This window comes from Pseudopodoces humilis, chromosome 29 (assembly GCF_049639895.1).
Source record: "Pseudopodoces humilis isolate 2021_Gansu_Grassland_sample_001 chromosome 29, ASM4963989v1, whole genome shotgun sequence".
NCBI lineage: Eukaryota > Metazoa > Chordata > Aves > Passeriformes > Paridae > Pseudopodoces > Pseudopodoces humilis.
In genome coordinates this window covers 563,970-584,223 of record NC_142228.1, presented here as the reverse complement: position 1 = coordinate 584,223, position 20,254 = coordinate 563,970, and the positions used below count along the sequence as shown (strand labels likewise).

Below are 20,254 nucleotides of genomic sequence, written 5' to 3'. Positions count from 1 at the left end.
TTTCCTAAAGTTTTATTTTTTATAGTAATGACATGAGAACAGAAACATTATTTTTCACTTTATTATACAAAAAAAAAAAAAAAAAAGAAAAAAAGGAAAAACAAAAAACCCCAAAAAACTCAAAAATAAACAAAACGAAACAAAACAAAACAAAAAGAACCGAAACCCCAAGCAAACCGGGAAACCGGGGACGCGACCCCCGCGTCCCGCGCAGCCGTACAAATTCCGAGTCGGGATTATTATTATTTTTCTTTTTTTTTTTTTTTTTCCTTTTTTTTTTGTCTTTTTTTTAAACCTACAAAAACACTCTTTAAATATTAGAAAAAAAAGATGATTTTTTTTTTTTATCTTTTTTTTTTTTTTGGTGTTTTTTTGCCTTTTTTTTTTTAACGTAATTCACAAGAACTTCCATCTAAAGGATCCCGGGATTTTGTGGCAGTGCCAAAATGCACTCAGGAATTCTCTTGCAGCGCAAACGTCTTTCCCCCCCCTCCCAAATTGTCGGCGCTGTAAGAATTTTTCTTTTTTATTATTTAATTTTTTTTTTTTTTACCTTTTTTTTTTTTTTTTTAACAGAAAAAAAGGTGGGGAAAAAAAAGGTGGGGTTTAATTTTTTTTGTCTTTTTTTTTGTACTAAAAACACATCCACTAAAACACGACAGTGCTGGGTACATTCAGCAGAAAAAAAGGGATGGGGGGGGTTCCCCTTAGGGGATTTTGGGAGGGGCGGCGATTAAAAATTGGGAAGAAAATGAAAGGAAAATCCCAAATGGATTGGGGTAATGGGGAGGGGGAAACAGAGGGACAGACAGACGGACACTGAGGGGGGGGACACCATCTGGGTTCTCTTCAGGGCCCCGGTCCCGGGGGGACACGGGGGGATTGTCCGTGCGGGAGCACCCGGGTTCACCCCCTTCCCCACAGCTTTGGGGTCAGTTTGCCCAAAATGGTGTTTTTTCAGCCCAAACTGAGGCCAGGACAAGGGGTAGGTACTGTCCCCACCTTCCCCTCAGTGCTGAGGGGGTCCCCAATGTCTTTGTGGGGGGCTGGATTTGGGGTGCTGAGAGCAGCAAACCTGGGGGTGTGACAGAGCTGGGGGTGTAGGGACTCCCCTCCAAACCCTAAATCTGCAGCATGGACCCCCCTTCTGCCCCCCAGCCCTGCAGAGATTTGGGGGAAGAGAAAAATGGATAAATTACAGCCCTAGAGAGAAAAAAACCCCTCAAATCCCCCATCCCCTTCTCTGGGAACCCCCAAATCCTCCTGTCCCCCAGCCCAGCTCCTCTCCAGGGACAGGATGGGGGGGCAGAAAAAACAAATCTTGAGACCCCCCCCAATTAGAGTGGGGGTCTGGGGGGGTCCCCAATAACACTGAGTGGGTTTCTGGGGGGTGGCACGGGGTGGGGGGACAGAACCCTGCAGGGCGGTGCCGTGGGATTGCTGGTGCTCGTGTCTGCTTAAAAAAATGGGGGGGACCCCTGACAGGCCCCCCATGCACCCACCCCAGCCCCTGCGGCCCCGTCCCCCTCCCGGGAAGAGGGCATTGACCCCCCAAAATAAACCCAAACCGCACCAATATTTACAGCATGGCCCGGGAAGGGGTGAGACCCCCCTGGGGGGGCGTGAACTGGAGGTTACTGGGGTTAACTGGGGCGAGGGGAGCTCTGGTCCCCCCCCAGGAACAAAGGGAGAGGAGCAGCTTCAGCAGAGACAGAGAGGAAAATGGGGGGCTGGGGGAGGAGGGGAGGGAAAAGGGGTAGCGGGGAAAACGGGGAGGGAGAAAATGAAAAATAAAAGATGGGATCTTTCTCGTTTTATAAAAAGGAAAAAAAAAAAAAAACAACAACAACAACAAAAAAAAATAAAATAAAATACAACGGCACAACACCCACCGACAACAGAGCGGGGGGACCCCGAGCCCCCCCTTGGTCACGCTGAGCCGCGGCCCCGGCGGGGGCGGCCCCGGAGCCCCCCGCACACACTCACACTCACACACCCCCAGCCCCGCGGGGACACCGCGCGTCACCGGCCGCTCCCAAGTGCCGTGGATGTGGAGAGCCCGGGCAGCTCCCGGGGCAGTTTCCAGACTGTACAAGGTTTTTTCAGGGGTGGGGAGGACCCCCAAGATGCTGGGGGGTGCGCAGAGGGCTGGGGGGGTTGCAGGGAGGCATTGTCCCATCGGCTGAGTCCTGAGCCCCTCGGCTCGCGCTCCGCGCCCGCTGCCCCAGGGGCTGCGCGGGGACGGGATTTCCCTCCCATTTCTGGGTTTTTTAATTAAAAAAAAAAGTGGGGGGGGTGTTGTTGGTTTTTTCGTTTGTTTTTTTTTTCCTGTGTGTTTTTCTTCTCTTTCTAGAAAGTCCAGAGCTGGTAGCGAGGGGGTTATGGGAGTAGGGATGGAGAGACACCTCCCTGGAAAGGATGAAATTCCAAAAAAAAAAATCGCTCCCCCTCGGGAGTGAAGCGGGGGCAGGGGTGGGGGGCTCTCTCCTCGCCCCCCAGCCTGGGGGAAGCAGCCCCTGATTCCCCTCCGTAGTGTGAGCTCGGTGGAGGGGTCCCCCAGCCCCCGCTCCCCGCGCTGGGGGTCCCACGGGGGGGCAGGAGGAAGAGGAGGAAGGATTTTGAGGGGCTGCAGGGGAGATCTGGGACCGAAACCAAGAAACCAAACGACGTTACGAAGAGCTTGGCCGATCAGTTGGAGTCGGAGTCGGAAGAGTCCCCCGAGGAGGAGGAGGAACTGCTGCTGCCCTCCGAGTCGTTGTCATCCTCGTCCTCATCATCCTCGTCCTCGTCATCCTCGTCGTTCTGGGAGGCGGGTGGCAGAGAGGAGGGGGAGGTCAGGGCAGGGTTAGTCCATCGTCACCCCCGTGTCCCCTGCTCCCCTCCCCGCCGGGGTGCGACCCCCACCCTCCCACGGCTGCCCCCCGGATCTGGGGGTGGAGGAGGGACGCGGGGCAGGAGCCAGGAGAGTTTGCAAGGGCTCAGCTCGGGGTGCTGGGGGGGACGTGCCGGAGCAGCGCGCGGGGTCCTGCCCTCACCTCTGCCACTGCCTCGCTACACGATCCGAGGGAGGCTACCCGACCCGCCTCGTGCCTCAGTTTCCCCCCTCTAAAGCCAGGGAAGGAAGAGGCGTGAGCTGAGACCAGCGAGGGGGTGGAAACACCTCACCTGTCCGGTGGCGAGCACAAGGCACGGACACGGTTTCTGGCCCCAGCGCCATCCAGCATACTCTGATTTCAGTTGCACCGGTGTAAAGCTTTGACTCTGGTGACTTACTCGGCATTCACACTGGCGCAAACGGAGCCGAGACCAGACTCAGTATCTCCACCAGGAAAAAGACAGGAGATTTTTCTCTGCTCACTGGGGGCTCTGCACACCCCCCCGCACCTCTACAGTCCCGAGGCTGCTCCTGACTATGCCCCGCGGCTGCTCCTCGTGCCCGCCCCGGGCACACCGGGGGGATCCTGCTCCCCTTCTCCTCCCGTGTCCCTCTGCTTCCCGGGGGCTCCTCTGCCACGGATCTATCTGAGCCCAGGGGGAGGGGGGCCCCGTGCCCTCCCCGTGCCACGGCCTCACCTCGTCCCCATCCTCGCTCTCCTCCTCACTGCTGGACTCTGAGGAGTCACCGCCTTCCTCTGATGAGTCACCGTTGTCATCATCATCATCCTCATCTTCATCGTCATCTTCCTCCTCCTCTTCCTCGTCGTCATCGTCCTCTGACTCCTGAAGGACAGGAGGGGCTTGCTGAGTCCCTGGACCTCCATGGGTGCAGCTCCCACCCCATCCTGGACCATTTCCCTTTGGGTTCCTCCAGCCATTGAGCAGACCAGCTGATTCCCTATCCCACACCTTCCTGGGAGCCTCTCCCCATTAATGCTGAGAATTGCACCAAAAAGGCTCCTCGAGCAGGTACCAGGGGTCCAAATCCAACCTGGCTGGGTTCTGAGCAGGGACTTGGGGAAAGTTTACAGTCTCGAGGACAGAGCAGGCAGCCGGAAACACAAGGGACGCCCCAAACAAGGGGTGTGGGTCCCCCAACACGCTCCGCAGGGAGGGGGGCCCGGGTGGCCCCACGGGGCTGTTGTGACTCACCGACTTGGACTGCATGGTTGGCTTCATCTTGGGGTTGGGACCCCGGATCTTCCCTATGCTCTTGCGCTTCTGTGGGAACAAAACAAAACCCTTTAGGGCTCAACTTCAGCTCCTTCCCAGCGTCCAGCCCAGAGAAAACCCCACTGCTGAGCTGCCATGGGGACAAATCCCCGCTGGAGGGGCTCTCTGGAGTGTGGCGCATCCAAAGCTCACTCAGGACTGAGCCTGCCCAGCCCCGAGCCCCCAGGTTCTCCTGCCCAGCCCCGAGCCCTGGCAATGCTACCCCACCCCCAAACTGCCGGGATCCCACCGTGGCAGTGCCACACGGATACTCACGTTGGAAATGTGTTCCTTGTACGCAGCCCGCTCCTGGGGCGAGAGGCTCTGTGGGAACAGGGACACGGTCAGGGATGGGCGGGCACGGAGCAGTGGGGGATGGAGAGGGAAAGGGCTCTAGCACAGGGCACAGCCTCCTCATGTGTGTAACTTTTATCCTTTTCAGTTACAAAATGTCAAAAAATGGTTTCCGGAAGAGGGCTGGGAACAGAGCCCATGCTGAGCACCCTCCCCAAAGGCAGGGGATCCCAGAGACTCGCACCAGGCATCGGGATCCAGCACCCACCTTGAGCCAGATGTCGAGGTGCACCTTGTACTGTTTCTGCTGCTCCTCTGCCAGTTTTTTGTAGTGGTCCTTCTGGCCCTGGGAGATGCGCTGCCAGCGGCTGCCGATCTCCACCATCCGCTCCTTCAGCGGGAGGTGGTTCAGCTCCCCGTTGGACAGGAGCTCCTGGGAGAACTTCTGGTAACCGTTCCTGCACGGGGAGAGCGCAGGGACCGGGCTGGGACAGTGGCTACAGACAACCCAGGTGTCCATAACCCCGTCCAGCCCCACCAGGGTCCAGCCCACCCTCCCTCCTCTTGTTCCAGGCTCTTCCCAGCAGCGCAGCCAGACCCAGTTTTTCACACCCCAGGTACTCACATGGGGGGTTTCTTCGGCTCTCCCTGGAATTTCATTTTCTTGGTGGAGTTGGTGGAGCACGGAGGGGCTCGCATCTCGCTCAGCTCCCTCTGAGCCACAGGAGAGACAGGGTCAGGGAGAGGGGCAGCGCTGGCCAAGGGGCACAGCGAGGGACAGGACGGGGCAGAGACCCACCTCGTATCGCTTCTGATCCTCCGCCGCCTTCTTGATCCACATCAGCTTCTCTTTCTTCTCCATGTTGTTCCAAGTGGCCTCCATGGCCTTCAGTGCTTTGCCCCGGTCATTCTGTGGGACAGAACCACCACGATGCATCAGATGCACCCAAAAACCCTGGGACATTGGGGTGCTACTTCTGGGCCCCACCTCCAGCCTCTTTCCCAGCCCACTCCTCACCTTGAAACGAGCCAGGTAGTCCCCGATGACGCTCTGTTGCCAGATCTCCTCGGCAGTTTTGGGAGACTCGGGCAGCTTCCCACGCTCCTCTTTATCCGAGCCGTGCTTCTTCTCCGACTGCGCCTTCATCGCCGCCTCCCGTGCCTTGTACTTGGCCTGGGGGGGCACGGGGTGAGGGGGGCACAGGGTGAGGGGGGCACAGGGTGAGGGGCATGGGGTGAGGGGGGCACGGGGTGAGGGGGCACAGGGTGAGGGGGGCACAGGGTGAGGGGCACGGGGTGAGGGGCATGGGGTGAGGGGGCACAGGGTGAGGGGGGCACAGGGTGAGGGGGGCATGGGGTGAGGGGCACGGGGTGAGGGGGGCACGGGGTGAGGGGGGCACGGGGTGAGGGGGCACGGCAGGGACACAGCCCCCAAACGCCATGGGGACACTGAAGCTCCCCCAGTACTGTCCCCACAGAAGAACTGACAGCCCCCCCACCGACCCCAACCCTGTCTTGGGGTTCCCCCCAGCAGGGAAACAACCAAAGCCTTAAACTCTGCGGCTCAAGGGCCCTCTGAGGTTTCTTCTTCTGGTGGGTTTTGACCCCCCAGGTGATGAGAGGAGGTGGCACAGCCAGCGGTGCCCCTCGGTGCCGACACTGGCACCTGTGTCACTGTCACTGTGATGCTCCAGGGGACGTCTGTGCCCCTCGGTGTGGGACAAGCGCAGGAGCATCCCCTGGACTGCCCGAGGTGCCCCCAGGAGCAGCGGAGAGGGAGATGGAGGAGGAGTATGAGGATGGTACCAACCTTCTTCTTCTCGGAGAGGTCGTTCCACATGCGGGCCAGGAGCCGGGTGAGCTCACTCTCCGACAGCTCCGGCCGCTCCTCCTGCAGCTGCTTCCGCTTCTCCTCCGAGAAGATGAACATGGCTGAGATGGGCCTCTTGGGCTTCTCTGAGCTGGCCTGAGGGGGCACAGGGCTGTGAGGGGGGGTGAGCCCATGCAGGGACCAAAGCCCTCAAAGCCCCTTGAGATGCACAACCCCATCCCAAGGCTCTGGCAGGTGCTGCCCCATCCCTCCCGGGGCCGCTCCCACCTTGCCAGTCTCTGGGGAGGATTTTTTGGACGCAGGACTTGTCGCCCCTTTCCGGTTGCTGCCCAGCATCTTCTCCTCGCCCAGCACCCGCTGCTGCTCCTCCTCGGGCAGGCTCTGGGTGGCACAGGAGGAGAGACATCGTTAGCCCAGTGCTAATGAGGCCTTGAGGCAACTGGGGAATAGGGACTCTGGGGAAGGGGAATTAATGCACTTGGGTGTCCTGAAGCAAATCCTGTCCCAGTCAGGACCAGCATTCAGAACTGCACATGTTCCTGGGGGTCCCCACGCTGTCACCCCCTATCTGGGCAGTGTCCCTCGTCTGTCCCCTCCCCGGCTCAGCCGTTTCTCAGTGAAAGCAGGTGAGCAGGTGCCTGGATCCGGGCACACCCCTGGGTTTTCCACCCCGTGCCCCTGCAGCTGCAGCAGGACCGTGTCACATCCGCCCGGGGATGATGCTGGGGTGGCCTCTCTGCAGCTCCCCCGCCCACACCCAGCAAGGGAAGGAAGTGAGAGGCTGCACAGCCACAGCCACTGAACATTCTCCCCTCCAGCTCCAGCTCTCTGCTCACCCCAGCTCCCCTCCAGCTGGGGGCCCACCCTCACCTCCCAGTGCCCAGCTGGAAGACACTGGCTCAGGCACCAGGACAGCCGGAACGTCAAGGCTATGTGCAACCATCTGCACAGCACCCATAGCTGGGCCCCAAAACGGTTTGGGGGAGCAGAGAGGGCAGCCCCCCATTTAAGCCATCCCAGTCCCTGGGCAGAGTTCCCCATTCCCAGATTTGGGATCTCCAGCACACGAGGGCTGAGCACCCCCTCATCACTCACCTCCAGGAAGCGGAGCAGCTCAATCTCGTAATCTTTCTTTTTCTGGAGGGAGACGGGGATGTGTGGTTACACAGAGATCCCTCACTCCATCCCTGCCCCTGACCCAGCCTCCACCCCTTGGCAACAGCACCCTCCACCTGGACCATCTGTTTGTCCACACAGGAGACAGGAGCAGGGGAGGTGAGCGAGGACCTCAGGGAGCATCAGTGATGCAGAGTAGCACACGGACTGAGGAAAGGTGAAGGCTTCGTTTCCAGGGATATTTGTAGCCCAGACTCTCCCATCCCACTGTTCCTTTCCCACAGCACTGGTGCCCACCTGCCCCTCTCCCCCCACCTGTTCATCCTCAGCCGCTCACCTGGTCACACTTTTTGTGGTAGGCATCCTTTTCCTTCTGGGAGAGCAGCTTCCACTGCTGGCTGCACAGCACCATCCGCTCCGTGCTGGGCACGTCTTTCATGTTGGCCATCAGCTCTGCACAGTACAGGGAGTAGCTGTTCCTGAAAAACCCACAGAGGAACCCAGTGTTAGGGAAAACCTGTCCCTGTGGAGCTGGCTCGGTGCTAAAAGCCTCCCCAAAACCCCTCACTTGGGTTGCACCAGGCAAGGAAGTGAAGTGCCTGTGTTTTAGGGCAGCTGGCTGCTGGATCACCCCTAAAAGCCAGGGTATCACTGTAAACCTCGCTCAGATTCTCCCCAAAATATGTATTTGATGTGTATTTAGAGACTGGTTTAGAGGGATCATCACAGAATCATGTAATCATTAAGGCTGGAGAAGCCCTCTAAGATAATTAGTCCGACCATTAACTATCACTGCCAAGCCCACCACTAAACCATGTCCTCAGGTGCCACATCTGCACTTTTTGAACACTTCCAGGGATGGTGACTCCACCACTGCCCTGCGCAGCCCTGGCTTGAAGAAATTTATCCTATAACTGCCATCTAACCCCTCCGTGTCCGTGATCCCAGAAGTTATCTGGGCTTCCCAAGCCCAGCAGAGTCCAGTTTCCCTGCTGGCAAGAGCCAGCACCAGCCAGGCTGTGGCTCCAGGAGGGACAGGACTCACGGGGGCGGCTTCGTGGGTCGTCCGTCGAACTTGTCCTTGAGCTGCCGCTCGGCCTTGGTGAGGGTGGAGCGGGTGATTCCCTCCTCGCTGATGTTCAGCTCGGGGTGCTTCTGGATGTAATCCCGCATGATCTCCTGTGGAGAATGGAGAGCCATCAGAGGGGCTGCCACCCCCGCCTGCCGGGGCTGGAGGAGGAAGAGAGAGAAGCCAACCATTGCCCTAATCCTGCGCCTGGGGATGCTGCTGCCTGCCCTGCACACGGCTGGAGAGGCAGGGCTCACACTCTCTAGGGACCTGCCAGGACCTGCCTGAACCCCCACGCTGCCTATCGGGAGAGGCCACGCAGGGCTGGGACGCAGAGGCTCGGAGTGAATGTTGGGCCGAGTGTGGAGGGGACCGGGTGAGGCTGCTCCCTACCTCGTACTCCTTCCGCTGTTCCAGGGCCTTATGAATCCATTTCAGCCTCTTTTTATCCGAGAGTTGAGACCACTGCTTGCCCAGCGACTCTTTCACCTCCTTCGTGGTGGCCTGAAAACCCAAAGCCAGAGGTGAGGGCAGAGGGGTAAAATCCAAAAAAAAAAAGAGGAATGAAAAAATATAAAAAAATGGCAAAAAAATGGCGTGGCCTGGTGGGGCCTGGCGGCACCCGGCACGGGGCGGCTGGGAGCCGTGGGGGTGTGTGGCAGTGGGGGGCATGGCCAGAGGTGAATGTCTGTGCTGGAATCCTCTCCTGCCCTAACTCAGGCTGTGGTCACCCCTTCCTGCCAAAAAGTGGGGGCTGGATCCCTGAGCCTCTTCCAGGTGTGCAGAGCCCCTCCTTACCTCAGTCCAGGCTCCGGGAGCTGCTAGCGGTGTCCTCCATCCCGACCCCCTAAAATGCTTCTCTCCCTTCCCCTCCTGCCCCCAGCAGCGGGGTCCAGGACCCCCCAGCACTCACACTCGCACTCACTCCCACCCACCGTACTCACATCTGGACGCACTTTCAAGTAGATCTTCTTCTCGTGGTTGTACCACAGCTGCTGGGGGGTCTTGGGCTTTTCGGGGACGTCGGATTTCTTGGCGTTCTGGATGAGATCCGGGTGGTCTTCCCTTCAGCAGGCAGGGAGGTGGGGAAGGGAGAGCGTCAGGGAGGCGGCAGTGGCAAGGAGAGCAGCCCTAAACCTGCCTGCTAAGGAGTGACTGTCACTGCAGGGCTGAGCCTCCATGGCTCAGGTACTGCGGGGGCCCAAAAAGAGCAGGAGGGTTTTAGGACAGATTTCAGTTTGTCCCTCCTCGGGGAGCATTGGCTACAAGGATCCCTGGGCTTGGCTGCAGCCCTGGAGCAACAGCAGGTCATTGGAAATGCCAGGATCCACCTGGATCACAGCAATCACATCCAAGGGAAGGTCTGGAGTGACTGGGGGGACACTTCAGCTTTTATCAGTGCTGGCAGCGGGGCTCCTGTCCCCAGCTCGCAGACTCTGACCCCCAGAGCATGGCTGGTCCTCTGCTGTCCCCCACCCAGTCTCCCAGCTGGAGGGATGCTCTCAGACACCTTTTCCTTGCTATCTTTTCGCTGAATTACCTCTTCAAGCCAAAAGCCCATCAGGGCTTCCTCTGTGAGCTATGCACAGGAGGGGAACCTGGATCTGCCTGGAGGGGCCTGGGGAAATGTGGGGGGGCTGCCTGCTCACCTGAACCTCGCCAAGTTCCTCTCAAACTCCTGCTTCTCTCGCTGGAAGTCCTGGATGTATTTCATCTGGGGACACAAAGCCACCGCGGAGGTGGAGAGGGACATCAGCACCAGGGACTGGGCAGGAAGACACATCCCTATCGACTTGGCTGGGCATCCCACCATCCCAAGAGGGACTCAGGAGCTCCCCAGCCCACGGAATGGTCCTGCAGAGGGTTTCCAGCCTGCCTGAGATTCAGCAGCCGGGTATCTCCCCTCCCTGTGTATCCCAGCAGCCCTGGGAAAGGGCACAGCAGGACTTCGTGCCCTGGACTTTTCCTGGACAGCCCAGAGGGAAAGTTGGGCTGCCCCAAAGCCCTGCCCAAGCTCTGGTGGGCAGATGTCTGCTCCCAGCATCTCCCAGAGCCTGTCCCCGTGTCCCTCACCCGGACAGGGTGGCACAGCGGGGCGTGTGCCCTAAGCCCGGCATTAAACACGGATCCACCCAAAGCCACCATCCAGGTCCGTCAGGGAGAGACGGACAAACGGACAGACCCAACCAGCCTCCACCCCACAGATCCTGGGAACCAGGACAGGAAAAACCAAGGAAGTCTTACAGGTCTGACAGGACTAAGCAAACACCTGGCTTCTCCTGTTGAGAGCTGGATTAAGCCCTCGCCAGGCAGAGCTTGAGCTCCGCTGGTTTTACTGGAAGAGCTGAGCAGAGCCCAGCACACGGAGGCACGTGGTGGAAGGGGCTTCCTGACCTCCCCATACCTTTTTCTTCTCGGGAAGCTCCTTGTATTTCTTGGACAGGATCTTGGTGAGATCCAGGTTGCTCATTTCGGGGTGAAGCTTGGCGTATTTGGCTCGCTTCTCCATGAAGAAGCGGAAATAGGGAGTCAGGGGCTTCTTGGGGAAGTCGGGGTGTTTCTGGGGAGACAGCAGAGTGGAGCACACTGAGCATGGAGCTGGCAGCACAGCCAAGCCCACGGCTCCCCAGTCCTGGGGGCACCTGCCTCCATCAGCCCTGCTGGTGATCAAGGCAAGGAGGGGGAAACTGCTGGGAACGAGGGCTCCCCGAGGAGCTACAGCAGCCCGTGGCTGGGAACCTCGGGAGCGGCCACCAGCCATCCAGAGCTGCCAGCACAGAGCAAAGGGGACACCGGGGCAGGAGGAGGGGATGGGACCCAGCTCCCAGGGATGGACCATCGGCTGCCCCAGGGCCACCCAGCTGAAAGCGCCCGGCAGGCCAGGAACAGGACAGCAGCTCCCGGCCCCTCTGGAGCTAAACTGGGCTGCAGGCTGCCAGCAGTACAGCCGGCCATATTAAATGTAGCCGGGAGTTGGCCCGGGCCCAGCGCCGCGGCCTCCGGAGCCTTGGGCAGCCGGACACCGGGATTCCGGGCAGTGAGGTGCCTGCAGGGGCTCCCACGGCCCAGCCACGCGGATCTGAGGTGCCACAGGGGCGACAGGCCCCCACCCTGAGCAAGTGTGTGAGTCCCTTTAGGGACTCAGCCTAATTCCCGCCCAATACCTTGAGCTTTTTGCCTTTGTAAGGATTCTTCACGTGCTCTTCAGCATCCATAATGAGCTCTGTGAGGGTCCGGAATTTCCTCACCTGTGCAGGAAATGAAGAGACAAAGACTTGAACAGGGGATAGGGCAGATCCCCAGCATAGCAGAAACCCACTGGGTTTTGTAATGCCACCCCAAAATGACCGATCCCAGCCCCTCTGAGGGGGTCACAATGCTGACAGCAGCGGGATGGCGCCGGCACCAACGGCCGAGGGCTCTGGGCGCTCGACTTGGACAATTCCAACAGCCCTGGGAATGTCAGTAGGACACTCAGACCCTGTCACAAAGCCCCCACAAAGCCCCATGTGGTGTCAATTACCTCATTTGAGATCTCCATCCACTTCATCTTGCACATCTCCCCTGAGAAGTCCTTGAAAGCCACTTTTTCCCAATCCAGGTGGGACTCGGTGGTTTTAAACTTGCTCCCGTCGTTGGAGGGCAGGTTATTCTTCATGCACTCCAGGAGGGTCAGCATGTCCTCCTGCGACCAGCGGTCTGAGCAGCGAGAAACGGGATCAGCCAGGGGCAGGAAGCCTTTTCCCTTCCCTTCCCTTCCCTTCCCTTCCCTTCCCTTCCCTTCCCTTCCCGGCAGGATTCCGGGACTACAGCTCCCGGCGTGCCGCTCCGGACCGCACGCCAGGACACGTAATCTGCACATGCTGCCTCTCGAGATTAAAGATCAAAGGGACGTGGCTGTTTCCATCACCCCCGAGCAACTTTCTATGGGCCAAAACAATCTGGGCAAAGCTAGAAATTCCACTCGGTGCAAACCAGAGAGACTCGCTCATCCCAGGAAACCATCAGATAAGGGATGGCTCTGCTTCATGGGAGCACAGGGCTATTTCCTACCCCTGCGGAGTGACATGGGAACAGTGAGCTCTCCAGCCAAGCAGGAAGCAGGGAAATGCACTTTTAAAGTGGAAAAGATGCGTCCAGAGCAACTGGAAAACCTCAGCGTTGCTTTTCCTGCACCTTGGAGAGCTCTGCGATCACCTGGGCCCAGCTCCATGGTGACCTCTGCCAAGGTCAAAGCTCCCAGAACACAAAGTGAGGGGGGCCAGAGCCCAGCACAGCCCCCCCATCTCACAGAGAGGTCCCTGACAGTGCAGGGATGATGATCACGTCACCCCAACATCCCCCAAGCTGCTGGGAGGAGCATCCCCAGCTCCCATAGGAACATGCCACTGCAGTGGTGGGATGGGCACGTGGCAAAGCCGGAGAGCCCGGAGCAACCGTGAGGCCGGGACAGGCAGCAGCACCGTGCTGGGACAGGCAGCAGGCAGGATATCCCAGCCCTGAATCCAGCCCTGAATCCAGCCCAGCCTTGGGGCTGCTTCCTTGCCAGGGGAATTCCTCGCTGCTCCGAGCTTCCACGCCAGCTGGGGAGCACAGCCCGGGGTGCTCTGCAAACATGGGTGGCCCTGGGGAATGCAGCAGGGCCTGGGAGCGGAAGGAAAATTCCCTGGGGATGGGCTGGAGGAGGAGCAGAGCCCAGAGCCACCCGCCCACACAGCCACGGCTGCCTCACCCCGGGATGGGCACCCAGGATTCCGCAGCCCAGGACTGGCCCACCGTGGCATTCCCTGCCTCACGTCTCTGCCAGGTGAAGGCTGAGGTGTTTGGAGCTGCTCACAGCACATAGAGCACCTCAAAGATGGGGACAGTGGGGCACAGAGGATGCTGAAGAGATGGGGACAGTGTGGCCCATCATGGATCTGAGTGGAGCGTCACTCCCTCCATCTCCAGGAATGAAACCAAGCTCCCAGAAATATCCAGCTGCACGGATTTCTCCAGCTGCAGCTCTCCCTCCACTCAAGACTCAACATGAGGAAAATCACCTCCAGCTCCTGCCATTGCAGGGGTCTGTGGAAGGACAATTCCCCCGGAATCCTGAATCCAAGCAAGGGATGTTAAAGAACATGTGGGACCTGGTGAAGGGAGCACAGCCAGGATGTGACTCCCCCATCCCGTTTCCCCTCCTTGACCTGCCTGGTTGGGGGTCAAGGCAGGGACAGTTCTGGATCCAGCTGGTCCCTGTAGTGACCTCATCAGGGATTAAAACAGAGGGAGAAGACAGAAACAGCCCCCCTGGAAAGTGAGGTGGCTTGGGGTGTGTCTCCATGTTCCTGGCTTCATCCCAAAACACCATGAAGAGGCAAAAAAGATGGGAAGCCCGCATTCCCTAGAGAGCTGGAGGAGGGAGAGCACAGCCCCAAATTCTGTCTTCCTGTGTTTTCCCAGCCACTTTCCAGGCCTCCCAGGCAAGGACCAATGAGGCAGAACAGGGTTGGGAAGCTGGTGCCAACTTTACTTGCAGAAATCAGGAGGAATTACCAAAAGCAGCACGGCCACAGAAATCCAGAGGGGACAGAGAAGGGAATGAGACACCCCCCAAACCTGCCCCCATCAAGCCCAGTGCCTCAGTTTCCCCCCTTGAATGCAGAAACACCCAGAGACTTTTGGCCCCACGTGAACCCCCCCACCAGCAGACAGCCAGAACAACCACATCCCAAAGGAACACATGAAAAAACAGTGGAAACATCCCAAAATCCTCATTGGCAGCAGGGTGGGGACAACAGGGACCCCCACACTCAGCTCTCCATTCCTCTGCTCCCCCCTCCCAACATGGGGCATGCTGAAAAATGCTGGAATTGCAGCGTTCACCCAGCAGGATGAATGGGGCTGTCTGTGCCCTGGGACAGATTTATCCCAGCTCTCCTGGCACCGGCCGGGCCGGGTCTATATTAGGAAAGCTGCCCCGGTGTAATTAAATCCACTAAAGTCCTGGAGAAGGACACGTGCTCCGGCCGGGTTCGCTCGAGGCAACAACCCCGACTGCAGCAAGGAAGGAGGAAAACTGGGGGGACCTGGCAGGTGTGAGGAGCTGGATGGTGATCCAGAGGTTTGGGGGACCCATGGGGTTTTTGAGCGGTGGAGTGGCAGAGCCCTGCAAGCTGCCCTAAATGAACAGCTTTCTTTTTTCCCTTGTTTTCCTGCCCCTTTTCCAATAAAAGTTGAAGCTCTGATGTCATGCCGGGGTCTGGAAGCTGGAGGCCCAAGGTAATGGCTCGGCTTTTAATGCAGCCCAGATGTGAGCAGGGAGGGCAGCACCTCTGTACCAGCCCCCACTTCCCAGTCCCCCTGAAACTCCAGTCCCCCAAAAGAGCATCCCAGCGCCAAGGGGCTGCTGGTGCACCAGAGCATGAATCCGTGTGCTCGAGCACGTGTGGGCGTGTTCCCCGCCGTGGATCAGACCTCGGAGAGGCAGATTTCCCCCGCCTCAATCCGCTGGCAGCCAGGACCACGGATCCTGCACCCCTCCTCCTCCTCCTCCATCCCTTCTCCTCTGCCATCCCTCTGAGAAAAGGGGCGCTCTGAGGTTTATTTATTATTATTCTCAAGCATGGCGGCAGAATTCCTCTGGGAGCACCGGCGTGTTGTGGAGGGCTGCCGGGGGCTCACCTTGGTTTTTGGGAGCTGTCATTTCCAGGTCTGCAGGGCACTCAGCTTCGCCGTTCATCCTCCACCTGCCTGTGCCCAGGACGGTCCCGCCGGCTCCCTCCTCACCCTCTTCCCGAAATCACTCCCGGACGGCTCTGCAAGGGAAGGGAGAACCCTGCTAGGCATCCCCACCGTGACGGGGGAACTCCTAAAAGGATGTGGGGGGAACTTGATCCAGGCATCCGTCCATCCTCTCCACTCCCTGGTGAATGAGGAGCTGGAATACCCCCACCCAACCATCCCTGTGGGGTCTGGGAGAGCTCCAGGAGGGGGGATCATTCATGGTGATGTGACCCCCACACTGCTCAGGGGAGGAGAAAAGGGGTGTGTGGGCAGGGGAGAAGGGTCCAGGGGTTTGTCCCCAAGGTGGGGATAGGGTCTGAGAGGGATAAATAAATCCCAGAGGAAACAGATTCACGGTGGCTCCCTGGGATAGATGGGATCCAAAAACCTGGGATCAAGAGAATCTGAGTCAAGAGAGCTCCAAGGGATCTCCTCTAAGGGGGTTCACTCCCCCCACTGCAAAACGGGGGGGTTTCAAAGGAAGGCCCACCATAGATCCAGCAAAATCCTCCCCAGAAGTGGGGACATGCTTGGAGAAGAGAAGGTTGTCCCAGACCGAAGAGAGCTGGGGGGCATTTGGGGACCTTGGGGGATTCAGGGGTCTCCCAAGGGAGGAGAACAAGCTGGAGGAAGGTATTTCAACAGAGGGGCTCCAGGGGAAGGATCCCCTCAGACCCCATTAGGAAGGATCTTATGGCTCCATGGGGAAGGAAAAACTAGGGAGGGAGACCCCCAAAACTTGGTGGAGAGGGTGGCAGGATGGTGGTCTGGGGGGATCCCCACTGGGGATTCCATTGGGGCAGTCCCGGGAGGGCAGATCAGGGCTGGAGGCCTCAGGGGGAGCCCCGGGAGGGACAGGCCGCAGGCCTGGGGGGGAGCAGGCCCCAGGCCTGGGGAGGGCTGGGCCTGTGGGATCCCAGGGGGAATCCGGGCTGGGGGGTCCCCTGGGGAGGGGGCTCCAGGGGCTTCTGGCAGAACCAGGCCCTGGGTGTGAGGGAGGATCACCCGCAGAGGGCAGGGGGGACGGCCCCGGGGTGCAGAAGCCCCAGGCAGGAGGCGGGATGGGCCCCGGGGGAGATCAGCTGTGGGGAAAGGGCAGTCCGGACCCTCCGGGGGTGCAGGCCCCGCCGGGCCCGGGGGCCGGGTCAGCCCCGCCGGGGACGAATCTGGGGCCACTGGAGGGAGATGAGTGCTGGGGATCACCTGCGGGAGGACGAGGGGCGTGCAGACCCCACCGGCGTGGGACCGAGGATCACCCGGGGCGGGACGAACCCTGAAGGCATGGGGGGAACCGCTCCAGGCTCGGATCAACCCCCAAGGGGGGCGGATCTGGGACCACCCCCGGGGCTGGCTGAGGGATCGCCGCGGGGTGGGATCAAGCCCAGCCCCCGGGCGGTGTGAGAGCGGGGATCGCCCGGGGGGGGAATCACAAGCGGGGGGAACGTGCGGGGGTGTCGTGAGAGGCGGGATCGCGACAGGGGGAGGGATCCGTGGGATCATGGCGGGGCGGGGCGGTGCGCGCGCACCGGGATCCCCGGGGGGCGCGCGGGGAGGGGGCGCGGGATCCCCCGCGGGGGAGTCGGGGGGGACCGGATCCCGCGCCCGGAGGGGGGAAGGAGGAGGAGGAGGAGGAGGAGGCGGGGGAGGAAGGGGCCGGGCCGGCGGGCGGAGGCGGGGAGCCCGCACATGCCCTGCGCCGCCGGCCAGCTCCAGTCTCCTCCTCCAGCAGGCAGCAGGAACCGGGTGGGACCGAGCGCGGGCGGCCCCGGCGGCGCCTCCCCCGCCCCCGGTTCCCACCCGGGCGCCAGCGAGCTGAGCCCCCCCCCCCCCTTTTTTTCTTTCCCTCCAACAACACCCGGGCAGACAATGGAAGGCGAGTTCGGGGGGCCGGGGGTGCGGAGAGGGGCTGGGGGAACGCCGAGCGCTCCCCCCGCCCCTCTCCGCACCCCCGGCCCCCCGGAGCGATGCGATGCGCTGCTTCATCCCCCCCCGACCGCATCCCCCCCGCATCCCCCCATCGTTACCGGCCGCTCTCCGCCGCGGCACACAATGGCCGGGCTGCGCCCGCCTCCGCCCGCCGCTCCTTCCCCTCCACCCGCGGTTATAAAGCCGAGACAAACCCACCTCTCCGGGCTGCTAAGGGGGAGGAGGAGGAGGAGGAGGAGGTGGTGGTGGTGGAAGAAGGAGGGAGGAGGTTGGAGGGGGGGGGTGTGGGGGGGAGCTCTAACCGAGCCGCCGCAGCCCCAACCCCGCCGCCGGAGCCGCTGGGGGAAGAAGAAGGAGAAGGAGAAGAAGGAGGAGGAGGAGGAGGAGGGGGAAGGGGGGGCGGGGATGCCCGGCTGGGGGCGGCCGGGCAGCTGCAGCGAGCCGGGCGAGGGCAGCGCGACCTCCCCGCACCGACCCCCGGGGAGCGGCTCCTACCCGATCCTCCCCCCCCCTCTTTTTCCCCACCGCCGCCCCCTCCTCGCTTTTCCTTTCCTCGTTTTTCCTTTCCTTTCCTCCCTTTCTTACCCCCCTCTTTTCTCTCCGCGACCCCTCCTCGAGCCCGCAAACACCCACCCACCCAGCGGGGGACTGGAGCCCCGCTCCCGGTCCGGAGGGAAGAAAGGAAGGGAAGGGGGGAAAAGGCGGAAAAAAAAAAAAAAAAAAAAAAGGGGAGAAAAAAAAATAGATAAAAAGAAAATAAGGAGAAAAAAGGGATAAAGAGGGGATAAAGCGAGGATAAGGGGAAACGAAGCGCGGGGGGGGTCGGCCGTGCCCCGGCACGCACCGGCGGAGCGCGGCGCCCAGCTCCCGCCGCGGCGCGGGACTCACCCGGGCTCGGGAAAAACAAGCGGGCAGCGCTGGAAGCCTGCCCCCGAAATCCAGCTGCGGCACCGGGGAGGAGGGAGGGAAGGCGAGCGGGAAGGAGGGAGGGAGCGAGGAGGAGGAGAGGGAAGGGAAGGGAAAAAGGAGGGAGAGAAGGGGGGGGCACACCGGGGCCGCCGAGCCGGGCGCTGCCCCCCGCCCCGAGCCCCAGCGCGGTGCCCCCCGCGGGCGGGCGAGGCGGGCGAGCCCCGGCGGTGGCGGCGGCGGCTTCCTGCCCGCGGGGCCTGCGCGAAACCAGCCTTTCTAAAAAAAAATATATATTCTCTCTTTTATATTTATCTATCTACCTATCTATCTAAACAAAAAAAAATCGCTCCGGTGGGCGCGACCCCCTCCCCGTTCCCGTCGGAGCGGCGGCGGAGCGCCTTACCGAGCCCGGAGCGCGGCGGTGGCGGCGGCGGCAGCGGGAGCCCGGGGAGGACCAAAGCGCCTCCTCCAGCCCCGCCGGCGGAGCGGCGCGGCGGCGAATGGCGAGCCCGGGCGGGGGGCACGGCGCGGCGCGGCGGGGCACGGCGGCGGCGGCTCCCCCGGCGCGGGCACGTACCGGCGGGGCCGCCGCTTTGGGGGGCGGCGGGGGCTCGGGGCTCGCTCGGCGGGGCCGGGGCGGGGGAGCGGCGGTTGAACGGCGGCCAGCTCTGCAGCGCTGGCCCCGGGCGTGGGCGCGCTCCAGTCCCCGCAGAGACGATCGCGCTTTCCCCCGCCTCCATGGCGCTGCGTTCGCTCTTCCAATCAGCCGGGCTGAGCGCGCCGGGATCCGCCGGGATCTCCCCGCCAGCCCCGCCGCCCCGCCGCCGCTTTCCGCCGGGTTTTTTATTGCTCTTTGCTTTTGCAACACTGTGGTGAGAAGAAAAAGAGGAGGAGGAGGAGGAGGAAGGAGAAGAGGAGGGAAAGGAGGGGGGGTGGGGTGGGGGGGGGAAGGGAGGAAGAAAAAAAAAAAAATCTCCTTACATGTGCAACAATCCTCGGCCGGCGTTTGCATAAAGAAAAAAATAAAAAAATAGGGGAAAAAAAAAATAAGAAAAAGAGAGATGAGGAACAAAAAATAAAGGGAAGGGAAGCAGGGGGAGGGGGGGGGAGCCGAGCCGGGCCCCCACGGCACGGCGGGGCCGCGCTCCTGCCCGCCCCGCGGCCCCGGGACACGGCGGCGGGGGGGGCTCTGCCCGGCGGGGCGGGCGAGGGGCAGCTTCCTCCCCTCCTCCCTCCCTCCGCTCCCTTTCTCTCCTCTCCCTCTCTCTCTCTCTTAATTTTTTTTAATGGAATTTCTCCAACTCCACCTTTGTTGTGCTGGGCGTCATTCCCCGCAGCCAATCCCGGCCGGGCAGCGCCTGCACATTCCCGGCCAGCCCGGCTGCCGGCACAGTACGGGCCATCCCGGGCTGCTTCCGTGCCACCGGCCAGCCCGGCTGCCGCCGCGGTACCGAACGCCCCGACGGTACCGGCCGCTTCCATGGCACCGACCGCGGCTGCCTGCACGGTACCGGCCACCCCTCCGGTGCCGGCTGCTCCCGCCGTACCGGCAGCTCCCGTGGCACCGAGCAGCGCGGCTGGCTGTGCTACGGCCACGGCCTGCCCGGCTGCTCCCGTCCGCCAGCGCGCCCCGACCGGCTCCGGCCAGCCCCGGCCGGCCCCGGCCAGCCCCGGCCAGTCCCGGCCATCCGGCCGCAGCCGCCGTCCCGCCGCTCCCGGCCGCCGCGTGCTCCGGGCAGCTCCGGCCATGGCGCTGCTCCCGGCTGGGCCGCAGCGACACCCCCGGGACCAGCGGCGCACACCCCGGGGCCACCGGCACACACCCCCGGGGCCACCGGCACACACCCCGGGGCCACCGGCGCACACCCCCGGGGCTACCGGCACACACCCCGGGACCAGCGGCACACACCCCGGGGCCACCGGCGCACACCCCGGGGCCACCGGCTCGCAGCCCCGGGGCCGGGCATGCAGGACGCGGTCCGGGAATGCGGGGTCAGCCCGCCCGGTGGGCTGTGGACATCTCCCGGGCTGACCGCGTGGGAACGGCCGGGAGCCGGGGGATTTCACGCCTGTTTATATAGGAAAGGAAATAAGAAACATAATAACCCCTAGATCTGGGTATCCCCCCCCACGGCTGGTTTGGGGTGCGGGGGTGGTGCCTGGCTCTGCAAGTGGCTTATTTGGGATTTATC

General features: G+C 61.4%; 1 protein-coding gene across 11 annotated transcripts; it reads right to left on the bottom strand.

The window, feature by feature from the left end:
- Nucleotides 1-52: 52 nt before the first annotated feature.
- On the bottom strand, nucleotides 53-19,173 carry UBTF (upstream binding transcription factor). 11 transcript variants are annotated; one of them, XM_014261008.2, is made up of 22 exons: nucleotides 19,044-19,173; nucleotides 15,126-15,259; nucleotides 11,983-12,158; nucleotides 11,624-11,707; nucleotides 10,864-11,019; nucleotides 10,109-10,173; nucleotides 9,395-9,524; nucleotides 8,853-8,963; nucleotides 8,436-8,569; nucleotides 7,728-7,869; nucleotides 7,370-7,411; nucleotides 6,542-6,655; nucleotides 6,254-6,409; nucleotides 5,462-5,617; nucleotides 5,243-5,353; nucleotides 5,069-5,157; nucleotides 4,712-4,901; nucleotides 4,426-4,473; nucleotides 4,090-4,158; nucleotides 3,574-3,720; nucleotides 3,166-3,285; nucleotides 53-2,802 (listed from the first exon to the last, which is right to left on the bottom strand). In XM_014261008.2, the coding sequence occupies exons 2-22, from the start codon at nucleotides 15,181-15,183 to the stop codon at nucleotides 2,689-2,691; spliced, it is 2,412 nt and encodes an 803-aa protein (XP_014116483.1). In that variant the 5' UTR covers nucleotides 15,184-15,259; nucleotides 19,044-19,173; the 3' UTR covers nucleotides 53-2,688. The 11 variants fall into 11 exon arrangements, with proteins under 11 accessions (XP_014116483.1, XP_087924091.1, XP_014116482.1 ...); XM_088067965.1 differs by lacking the exon at nucleotides 19,044-19,173 and adding an exon at nucleotides 18,640-18,657; XM_014261007.2 differs by lacking the exon at nucleotides 19,044-19,173 and adding an exon at nucleotides 18,466-18,579.
- Nucleotides 19,174-20,254: the final 1,081 nt, after the last annotated feature.

Bases quoted from the DNA above. Each gene is read 5' to 3' on its own strand.
- UBTF (XM_014261008.2), bottom strand. From the start codon at position 15,183: ATGAACGGCGAAGCTGAGTGCCCTGCAGACCTGGAAATGACAGCTCCC. The intron at 7,412-7,727 runs GTGAGCGGCTGA...GTCTCCCTCCAG, and splicing joins ACCACAAAAAGTGTGACCAG to AAAAAGAAAGATTACGAGAT. The intron at 3,721-4,089 runs GTGAGTCACAAC...CCTGTCCTTCAG, and splicing joins CAACCATGCAGTCCAAGTCG to GAGTCAGAGGACGATGACGA.